The sequence below is a fragment of the Eurypyga helias genome, unplaced genomic scaffold (genome assembly GCF_000690775.1).
Source record: "Eurypyga helias isolate BGI_N326 unplaced genomic scaffold, ASM69077v1 scaffold1724, whole genome shotgun sequence".
NCBI lineage: Eukaryota > Metazoa > Chordata > Aves > Eurypygiformes > Eurypygidae > Eurypyga > Eurypyga helias.
In genome coordinates, this window is record NW_010248016.1 from 1,913 (window position 1) to 13,722 (window position 11,810).

The following is an 11,810-nucleotide window of genomic DNA, read 5'->3' on the forward strand; positions in this document are numbered from 1 at the left end:
TGACAGCTCAGGAAAGGTCTGTCTGTATCTGTCTCTGTGTATGATGTAGTGTTCCACCACATAAATGCTTGTATTGCCATTATGTGGTACAATAGCCCAAGAAATTTTGCTATTCTAGTAGCAGATTTTATTTTATCTGCTCTGCAACTTTCTAACAGTGTGGATGAGATGCTTCATTGCTCAATTAAGGGTATCTTGCATTTTCAACAGGTACATTTAGGTTGGATCTTCTGTTGCATCTCTCAGCAATTTATTCTTTTCCTATACTTCCCAGAGAATATCAAACTCTACATAATTCTTTGACTTTGTGCACAACAGTGATCACAAGCAGCAATAAATGTTGCTGGATAAATTCTTTCTGTCTTGAAGTCTTTGCACAACTCTTTTTTTTTTTTTTTTTCCCAACCTTTTTTTTTTTTTTTTTTTTTAATCTTGCTAATGTATGAGAAGTTTGAAATTCTGTTTTGGCATCTGGACATAACATTTCTGGAAGAAAGATGATCCTCAAGATAAAGCTTTCTGAAATCACTGTCTGCTTGCTCCAGTGTTGTGTGCTTGTGATAAAACAGCATAAGCAGGTGCAGAAATAAACTAATGCTTTGGCAACCACACTGGAAAAGCTACTGATGTGTAAAGATTGTTACATATAAGAGATTTTTACCAGCTCAAGTACCTGTTTGACTAAATATGCCATATCTGGTAAAGCAAATCTCCTTGGGAGCCTACAAGGAAGCTGTGGGGGGGGACTTTTTACGAGGGCCTGTAGCGACAGGACAAGGGGGAATGGGTTTAAATTGAAAGTGGGGGGGGTTAGATTAGATATCAGGAAGAAGTTCTTCCTGGAGAGGGTGTTGATGCACTGGCACAGGTTGCCCAGAGAAGCTGTGGATGCCCCATCCCTGGAAGTATTCAAGGCCAGGCTGGATGAGGCTTTGAGCAACCTGGTCTAGTGGAAGGTGTCCCTGCCCATGGCAGCGGGCTTGGAACTAGATGATCTTTAAGGTCCCTTCCAACCCAAACCATTCTGTGGTTCTGTGATGAACTATAAATCTTGAATGAAGCAGGACCACACAGTCCATTCAGAGCCTCTACCAAAATAACTGGGCTAGTCATGAAAAACCTCTGTGTAGCCTGGGGAGAAGGAAGTCTTAGAACATTATGATAGCAGATTTGCTTGTCTCTGCTCCAATTTTAAGTCTGAAGACATACAAGGAATACAGTATTCAGGAGTAGACTTAGTATTTGAGTGATCTGGCCTTGTGTCCTAGTGCTAGGAGAATGCTGAGAAGCCCAAGTTTCACATGAGCTTACTTTCAGGTTATGCACAGATTGCAACCTGAAAGAGCCTGTGTCCCATTAGTTTTGGTGATGAAAAATATTGGGGAAAACTGAGATTGGGAAAATCACTGATGCTGGAATTTAGGTAGGATACCTATCTAATATATCTGTTTATCGTTGTAAATAGGTTGAGATTTAGAACGTCTGAGTGAACACCTGACTTCTGGTTGTAGCATTTTGCAGTGTTTCTTGAGCATGGACCCCCATTCCTCTCTGGGATGTTATCTGTCATGTTTCCATTGAATCTCCAGCTGTATTACTAGGAGGGCCCTGTTGTTGAAAATCTCACCACAAGTAGGGGTTAAGCATGCTTCCACAAACACCAGAGAGGTTTCATGGGTCTAGGTGTTAATAAAACCATTTGTTGATGAGGTTTGGCTCTATTGTCTATTCCTGGAAAACACAGATAAGAATACTGTTCTGTGTGAAGAGAATGTGTGAGCCTTGCCTTTAACAGCTGATTTAATTTTTTTAATTAAACATTGGCAAGTAGGCACAGTCACCTGCTTCTGTAGTGGCAAGTGTCATGTCAGCATCAACACCTTTTGTACTACTTGTTATTGTGTGTACTGAGAGTACTTCTTGCAGGACTGAGCATCTTCATAGCAGATACTACTTCTCCCTGCTTTCAGCTTTCCACATCCGATTCCCCTTATTGCTGTTGAGGTATCTGTTGCCATCTTACTACCACGTACTTGAAGACTACCAGTAAATATTTCAGGAAGATATGCACCTGTCCTGCTCACATGGACAAAACCTAGTGTTGGTTCTGTAACCTCCTAATTTTTTATTTTAAACAAGAATGGTAAATGAGAGTCGGGGGAAAAAAGCTCTCATTCCTAAACTGGTAAAAGAGAATGATACACAGTTGTCGTGGTTTAATCCCAGCCATCAACTAAGCAACACACAGCTGCTCGCTCACCTCCCTCCACCCCCAGTGGGATGGAGAAGAGAATCAGAGGAAAAGACAAAAAAACTAGTGGATTGAGATAAGAAGAGTTTAATAATTGAAAAGAAATTAAATAAAATAGCAATACTACTACTACTACTATGTAATGAAAATAATAAGAAACAAAATTCCAGATGATAATAACCGCTCACCACCCACTGACTAGGCACCCAGACAGTCCCTGAACAGTGAGAGCCAGAGCTGGAGACAGTGTGAACCAGAGAGACCCAAAAACCGGACCCCCAGCCCAGTCCCTCCAACTCACATACTGAGCATGATGTTTTATGGAATGAAATACCCCTTTGGTCAGTCTGGGTCAGCTGTCTGGGCTGTGTCCCCTCCCAGCTTTTGTAGAGAAGAAACAGGGAACCCAGGCACAGTATCAGAAAGTGAAGAAATCCTTGGCTTGATAAAAACATTGTTTGGCAACAACTGAAAACATTACTATGTTGTCAACATTTTTCTCAGCACAAATCCAAAACATGGCCTCCTACTAGCTACTGTGAGGAAAATTCACTCTGTCCCAACCAAAACCAGAACAATGGTGCATTTGCTTTCACTTGTCTTCCCTGTGAACAAGCACAGTAATGTATGTTATCACATAAACCTTTGAAACAGAAGCTGTAGAGATCAGTGAGACTGAGGAAGACACAGGCTTTAAGCATCATTGTAAAAGTTCAATTAAAAAAAAAAATTGGTAGAAGTCTGTCAATATGTGTTATGAAAAATGCCTTTCCAATTCATTTCCTTGAGCTGAGAAGCTTTAAATGAGTGTATTAACAATTCTGTTTTCACACCTCTGTAAATTATGCTCAAACGATGCCCAATTGTTGTTAAACAACATAAAAATTTGATGTGTTGTCAGTCCCATTGCACAGAGCAACACGGTCGTTTGCTCAGCCAATTTCTGCTGCAGACCCAACACTGGGGAATGGAATAACACAAACAAGGTAATGAGTTTTAAACTAATTATGAGGTGACAACAGTATAATTGAACATAAGATAATGAGTGGAAAACTAAGGTTCATCGAATGGTTTTCTCAGCCTTAGAAATTACTTTGCTCAGACTTAAAAATTAGTTCTCAGATTTATGGATTTAGAGACCTCTGCCAACTGTTGAATGGTCAAGAAAACCATTTCTACGCAGAGCCATGATTAACAGCTGACAAACAGTAATTTTGTACAATATTAGATCCCCCATGAATTTACTGGAATACAGATCTGTGATTATTTTGGGTGTTTAGAGCATTTCTACTTGTTCTCACAATGTCTGTATTTTTATAAGATGGAATTTTTTCCTCATTGTTCATGCAGAACTTCTTAACCTCTGCAGAACCTTACCGTGAGAGGTGTTCTGCGTGCCAGCATGTTCCCTACAGTCCTGCTATGTCAGGGAGCCAAGGACTTGGCCGCACTGGCCTTTCCTCTGCTGCCCTGTGTCTCCAGCTTCCCAAAGGGCCAGTGCAGCTTTGAGGCCCTGCTGCCTTGCCAGGGGCACTCTTCAAACCTGTCATAGAAAGAGAGAAGAAAGCTTGCTTTCGGTTTTCTTTTTTTCAGGTGCACTAAAGTCACTACTTTAGTCATCTTTCTTTAATGCAGTGCAAATGTTAGCAGTGTAGCTAGCAGACATAGGTATAAAGGACTAAAAGAAAATTAGACTGCAGACTGGTTTTAAGAGTGGGTTTTTTGTTTCTTGGGTTGACTATACTGCTTGTACCCCTCTTGTGGTCTGTGTTTTCAAGCCCTCTACAAAAACTGTTGCTCTGATGCAGCTTTCACTGAAGAGACCCAAAACTTACTGACTAGCGCTAATCTGTAACTTAATCAAGATGTTAGTTTTACACTTACCTTCTAAAACACTGTGGGTTGCCTGTGCCTAGTTTCTGGTTGCACCACTGTCTTTGGGCACGATGGGATGGAGCCGTCTTCTGCCTAGATGGTAACAGGGTGGATTTTTAACTACAGCCTGCATAGCTCTAGCTGTAGACAAGTCCTTGACATGCCACGATCCTTTCTGCCTGAAGTGTACGCTCAGAGTTATTGTACAGGCAGCCTGACAGAGGGAATTGATTTGTTTTGATTCATGATTAAAATGTGACATGAAGGTACCCCGCCAGACTTCTGAAGAGCTTGTAGGCAGGTAGATGTCTTGGCTTTGAGAGAGACCATGGCACAGCCCTCCATGGCACACACCCTCACGTGATGCATACACCTGTGAAGAGAGTCCCAAGCAAGGAGCTGTGGGAGGTGGACATCCGAGCAGGGGTAGGCACACGTGGGCTCGGTGGCAAGTTGTCCCTGTTGTTGGTACAGCTGCGTGCTGGCAGGGAGAGCTGGGGGCGCAGACAGGGAGGGCTGCCGGCTGCAGACAGAAGCGCTCAGCAAGGAGGAGCAGCTGCAAAGTCTGGGAGAGTCATGTCGTGTGCATGGGGGAAAGTGGTCCATTACACTGTAGTTTAGCAGCTTGGTATTGCGCAGTCCTTCCTCTCCCTGAAATTACTTCAGGCTTTTTTTTTCTTTTTTAAATATAAATACAGGGCTTGATGTGCTTCGTCTTCTTCCCTTCTCTCTAAAAATCCCAAGGCTTTTGAAATTAAAATGTTAACAGGGTTTTAATACCGTATTTATGGATTTCCTTAACTCTTATGTGTATTCCCAGACACAGATTTCTAATTTTTTGAAAAACTGCATTGTGTTATACTATCCAAAATTATCTGTATGAAATCATGACTTCATATTACATAATTTCTTTGAGTTTTTTTATAGGCGTTGAAGATGAAATTTTATCAAATACAGAGCTTCCAACTTTGTCAGAAAGTGTGGTTGTAGTTTTGGGAAAGGATATGTTTTCATGTAAAGTCCTGAAGAATTTAAAGAGATGCCCAGCATACTTCCTCTCTGAGACTGACACTCCATAAATAACATCTCATTGAGCTACCCATCTAAAAAGGCCACCAGAGGAGATCAAACTCGGTTGTTGGGGCTATGAACGTGTGTCATGGAGAATTTATTGTCCGAAGTGCTTCTCCAGTTTCTACTTTACACATTTATGATACTGTTAAGTGTTGCCATTTTACTGCAGTTTTTGATAACGTCAAAGGTAGCAGTTGTTAACAGCAGAGAGGATGTATAAATTAAGTATTGCTCTTTGACATAAAGGTGTACTTGAGAAAGAGCCCCTTGGTTTGGATTTTATTTATGTACAAGTATTTTTACAGCTGCCTTCTACATGCGCATATGTTCCCATGCCTATTAATAAGAGACCAGTGCTTAAGTTTATGACGCGTAGAAAACATTGCTCCTGTCTTTACCGATGGAATGATCGAACAGGCTTGTAGAGGAATGAGTGATACAGGCAGGGTCAGAGCTCAGGCACGACTCCCAGTTCTTGGACTGAACCAGTCTCCCCCATGACACCAGGTTTATAATCAACACGATGATGCAGAATCTTCCAGGGAATTAGTTGTTCTACAGCAAAAATATTTTGTAATCAGGAATATTTAAATGGTTTGGGTTGGTTTGTTTTGCTTTGTTTCTGTAGGCATTTTATCTGCTGCAGGGCTGATTGTTTAGCTCTGGCAAGATTTTATTGATTAAAACTTTTTAGTGAATGTGTTCAGTTATGTCTGCATATGGGAGCGACTGCTTTGAAAATGTTTCCCTAAAGCCATTGTGATTTCAGGTCCCTATCACCAGGCAATGCAGTTCCTCTTTTTCAGTGGCTTATATAATCCCAGAAGGCATCTGGAGCATGTTTATGTTAAGTCAACTATGAATGCAGATGTACAGAAAAGATATGTTATTTACAAAGAGCCGAGTATGCTATTGGCATCAGCCTGATTTCTGGCGTTTTTTTATGACTTTCTTGGGTGTGAAACACAGATGTCCTTAATAATGAAAGCGATACCTAGTGAGATTTGTGTTCACCAAATAAATATTAAATATGTTGGGCTTTTTTTTTCCTTTTAGATCCATTTCAGTTCCTCTCCAAAAGTGAACCTGCAAAGGAACAGACAGTTCAACCAGCTTTAGCCCGGAAGCCCACTGTGATCCGAATCCCAGCTAAACCTGGGAAATGTAAGTTCTTCTCCCAGATTGTCTAAGAAATCTCTGTCAGATAATCGTTTTAACTGGGACTTAATATTTAGTGATTGAGTTGCTGTTTACTTGCCGTATTAGCTGCCAAAGGAATCCCGTGGTACAGTTGACAAGACAGAGGAGCTAACGTAGGCGCTGTGGTGGGAGGGAGAAATAGCTGGGAGTCATGTTCCCCTCTCCGTGTCCTGCCTCTCAGCTGCCCTCCCTTGCGCTAAGCGCGATGTCCCTCAAACGTTATGGAGCTAATGGATATGAGAGGTGAAATGGTGGGGGGTGGGCAGATCTAAAGGCTGGCAGGGAAGAGCTGGAGAAGACCCTTTCAGCACAAGCAAGCTTTTTTCCTCAGCCAAACCATAGTGCTGAGCTGTACCTTTGGTCAAATGGACTTCTGTTCTGATATCAGGGTATTCTAGTGCTTCTCCCCAGCTCCAGGGAGTGGATCCCCCACTTGTCAAAGGAACAGCAGCGTGTATTAAACTTTGCTTCAAACCCAGCTTGGTTGGGACTCAAGCATGGTTTTCGCAGCTTACATCAAAATAGTTCCCTTGAGCCTTGTTAGATTTGAAATCTGTGGCCATTTAAACAATAGTGTTTTGGTAGCAGCTGAGGGAATAATAAAGGCATGCAAGAACTTGGATGCAAATCCTGATATGTTCAGTTTTGTGTCAAGGTCTTGACCATAGTTCTCTGACAGTTTCCGTATCCCCGATGCCTTCCACCTCTAATCCTGTACAGCTTTACAAATGACACTGACAGTATCTCAGAGTGGGAACTTATCAGAGAGCCACAAGGTCTTTGTGTTGATCTTTGTCTGCTGGAGTACATACTTGCTTCTGTTTAGCCTTCTGGTTTATCCTCAAAGCTTAGGGAGAAATGTCATAAGATAGCTCTTAGAACTCATATTTCAAAATCATGTTTTACTACCCTGAGTAGGTGTAGAGCCAGCTTGTAGCAACTAAATGTTCAAGAAGCTTTTCTCCTAAGGTTTTCTCTTATTATTTCCCAAGTCCCCTTCTCCCACCACCACCCCCCAGTGCTAAAATACTATGTTTCCTTTTCCTCTGCAAATGTGAGAAATACAGTGGAAATGATCAAAAATGCAGCGAATAGTGAAGATAAAAAGCTATGAGGAAAAGTCTTTCTATTAATACCTGATCATAATGAAAAGTTATTTTCAGTTGGAAGAACATGTTTATGAACTAGTGTAAAGAACCCAAGACATAATTCCTTCTCCACAAAGGATATTGTAATTTCCATTTAAAAAAAAAAGACGTGACAATTTTTTTATTTTCCTGAGCTGGATTCTCTTTTGAATTTTGTAGATAAATGGTCCCTTGCTGCTCTCTAGTGGTAATTGAACTTTCCACAGGAGACTGCTGGTCATGCTGTACTTTGCTGCAATTGTCAAGGGGGATGTGAAGGACTGCTTTATGGGATGCTGTGGCTGGAAGATTAATGGGATCTGGAGGAACATGAGCAGGTTCCAAGAAAGCAGAGTAGCCTTTTGCCAGATAGGAGATGCTGCAGAAATGTAAGAGAAGTACAAATGGGCCAAGATATAACATGGATATAGTAGGAATTACCTTATAAGAGAGCCACATAATCTCAGTACAAGGAGTCTTTCGCTGTTGTGGGTGTGGAGGGAGGTTAATTCTGTTAGGAATCAGCACAAACCACTAATAAACAAACAAGCAAAAAAACCCAAACCACCCAGCACTACCAGAAAGGAGACAAACCCAGATGCTTAAGAATTTGAACTCCAGTAAAGCACTCATTTAGCATTAGCATTTTTGTCAAGATGTGATTAGAAAGGAAGCATTAAACTTCCACTTCAGTTATTACACTTAGAAATCACTGGAAATAACACCTGCGTTTGAGTTCTTGGGTTGGGTTTTTTTTTGGTTTTTTTCCTTCATTTCACTTACTTTTGGTCTTAGAAAGTATAAGGCAAGGAAATTAGACCATCTGTGTATATACCACGATTTGAAGTGGTGTGAATAAATAAATCTCTTGTGCTTTTTATGTATCAGTAAGGTATGATAAGAGGTTTCTCTTGCAATTACTGTCAGGTATTGGTTTTAATTTTCATCCATCATATTAGCTTAGAAGAGCAATGAACTTTTTTTCCCTGTGCTTGGTCACTAGCCACACGGTAACTGTGACCTGGTCCTAAGAATAAGGTATTTATCCTTGAACTGATCCATTTTTAAACACCACACAAGTGTTTTAGATCATAGGAATGCAACTGAGGTGTTAAAAACAAACAACACTTCTCCTTCCTATGTATTGTTTCTTTGTTGAGAGTATTTTTCATGAAAAGAGTAACTGAAAGTTATCATTTGCATAGAATCTCTCCTCTTTTTTGTTAACAGTCTTTAAATGTCCAGGCTCCCTACACATATTTTTACATAACTCCAAGACTGGCTGGAATTCAGAAGAGCTGAAGTGTCTGAAGTTCTTTGCATGAAATGAATTTTCTTGGTGTACAAAGACATTGTAAAATAGACAGCAAGGTTCCAATATGTAAAGACAAAATGATTGGTAAAAACGCTGGCAAAACCCATCCAAGTGCTTCCCAGGTTTCAGTGGCAGAGATGTTGAAAGCAAATAGCATATAACTAGCAGGTTTTTTGTTCTTTATTGAGACTCAGGACATAATCACTCTTCCTTAGCAAGAGCTGTACTGTTTCCTCTTCCATGTCCAGACTATCAAAGAGCTTCCATCTCTGTTTTCTTTCTGTCACCCTGAATTTTCTAGCAGTCAACCATTTCTTTTCTTGCCTTTACCTTTCTGGAGATTCTTCCATGCAAGTCTCCTGATCTTTCAGGGTTACTTGAAATAACCCTCAGCTGTTTTCCAGCCTGAAGGATATTCCAGGAGCTGACAGCTGAAAAAAGTGAGCCAGTTTAGAAATGTGGCTGGGAGATGGTGGTGGTGTTTCAGGGTATCCAATAATGAGCCTGACATTCCCAGGGGTAGAAACTCTTCTACTTGTCTAATATTATATCAACAAGTACTGCAGTTGAAACCCTGAAACCCTAGAATAACTTGCTGGTGTCCTGAGAGTAAAGTGAATATCCGTTATGCGGGATGGGAAGTACTCCAGAAGTCAATCTCAGACTTGCAATGTTCCCTTCATGCCCACTTTCTCTTCACTAGTCTTTAAGTGGTCCTGCCCGTTAGCTGCTCTGGCTTTGAGGAAGGAAGTTGCGTTCACAAAAACAAGCCCCAGACTGAGGTGGATTCTCTTACCTATTGTTGGTCTATGCAATTAAGTTATTAATTAGACTTTCATTTGGGAACTTTTGGTTTTTTACAGCTTCACATGAAATCCCACATAGCCCTCCACCACTTAGGGAACACCTCTGATATCACAGTGGGAAAGCCCAACAGTGGTGACCTAGTAAAAAACGTGGTAAGTTAGAACTGTTATCCTGTATTACAACTTCATCTGCTTTGGTTAATGGATCTCTTGTGACTCTCAAGCATTTGTAAAGTAAGTTATTTGAAGGACTAAAGGATGAAAAGGACTACTCAAAAATATAAAGCTTTTTTCTTTTGTGTTCTCTAATTTAATTAGGTCATTTAGACTGTTGTCAGTACTGAAAAGCACTTTGTTGATTTTACTAAACTTTGATCACATCTATCTTCAATTATCTGTATTTAGCAGCTGGAATCAGGATAATCTACAGTTCACTTTGAAAAACACTGCAACGTGGGTCAAGGTCCAATGAGATTGACATAGTGAAATGTTGTTGAAGTTCTTTAGAAACATGTTTTTTATCTTCATATACACAGTACCTCTCTGTGTCTGTGCTAATTCCCAGGCAGAGGAAACTTTTCTGTAGATGAATGAAGCTTGCTTTCCTCAGCTCTTTCCTTCTAGTTGTTTCCTACTGGTTCTGTCAGAGCCTGAGTATTCCACCTATTTTGGAAAGTAAGGCTCTGCTCATCACTCCTGAGCACGTAGTAACGGTAGTCATTGTAGCTGTATATCCTATATGCCCTTTGACAGAGGATTAGAATAAACTGGAAAATGACAGTAGAATTTCCAAATATTGAGTGCTGTGATGGCAAAAATGGCAAAGAATCTTGTGGAAACCACAGGCAGTAAAAAGATCCAAAGCCCTCACTATCTAGTGGTGGACAGCTGCCAACAAATATCTTTGTGGCTACCTCTGCTGATAGGATAAAGGAGTTTTTAAATGTCATGATTGAAGAGACTAGTCATAGAGGTGCCATCTTTTTCTGGATAATGATGAAAAAATAATTTCCAATACAAGATTTCAAATAACGTTTTATACAGCGCAGCCCCAAAACTTTCACAATGTCATCCAGGTTATTGTGACAGGCATATGTAAGCTTCAGAGGGTTTCTTTAAGAAAAAGACTGCATAAAATCCACTGAAACATTTCAATCTTATCTTTGGAAAAATAAGAGCTTCTGTGCTTCTAAAACTAGTATTTTTTGTCAGTGGAAGTGATTAACCAGCGACAGTAAAAGTTGTGGACCATAAGCAGCAGTTGGCACACATTTCTTCCTTTTAACACAGAAGAGGAAAATTTTTGGTATGAGGATAACATCTTCATCTGAAAGTGGCTGTGCTGGGTTCAGCACGTGGTATTTTGCTAGCCGGAGTTAAACCACGACAGTCCTACATTGTTTTCTTTGTAATCAGGATTGTTTGGAATTGGGAACATTGATTTGGGGACTTAATCAAGGGTCAAAATTTTGTCACAACATACATCCAGGTATTTTCTTGTTGGGAAAAATCACAGAAATTGTTTACCAGTTTCAAGCACGTGGATCCCTGATTAAGAAAATAAGACTGTTCAGACCTGTTCAAAACTACTGGTTCAAAAGCATACTTTTGAACCCAGATTCAGCACTCTGATTTAGCACACTGTTCCACAAGCAGCTGTGCTTGTTCAGCGGAGCTGGCACTACTTTCTGGCACCACTTTCTGGCACTGGGATGAAAATAAACAGCAGGGGGCAGAAAGGATGGTAATTCGTTAATCCATTGCTGTGGTCCAAACCCTTCAGACATAGCACATGTTCCCCTCTTCTGACTCTGCTACAGGGTAGTAATCTCTGGCAGAGTCAGGATGTGCAGCTGAAAGGAGTGATGCCTTCATCTGCCAAAGCAAGATTCACCAGACTTTATGTGTTAGATCTCTAGGAAACATACTTAGATGCCTTCTTTAATGAAAGCTAATATTATTTGCAAGAGTCGCTGTCCTGTGCGAGTTGCATAAATGTCATGTTTTCTGCTTTAAGCCTGTTCAAAGTGTTTCATCTGTCTAAGCTGAATCAAAATGGATCATGTAACTCCAACAGCTGGAATCCTGAGGGCAGTGAAACTGTACATTTGTCTGACTCTCCTGAACTGGGATTTTAAGCCTTGACTCCCACGTAGTAGGGA

The 11,810-nt window shown here is 40.7% G+C and overlaps 1 protein-coding gene across 1 annotated transcript in view; it reads left to right on the top strand.

Moving 5' to 3' along the window:
* Positions 1-6,256: 6,256 nt before the first annotated feature.
* Positions 6,257-11,810, top strand: part of SH3D19 (SH3 domain containing 19) — a gene marked incomplete at its 5' end in the record, with an annotated part of 18,373 nt that continues 12,819 nt past the window's right edge. Inside the window, 3 exon segments of the mRNA XM_010150902.1 lie at positions 6,257-6,364; positions 9,706-9,739; positions 9,741-9,801. Of these exon segments, the coding sequence (XP_010149204.1) occupies positions 6,257-6,364; positions 9,706-9,739; positions 9,741-9,801 (203 nt within the window).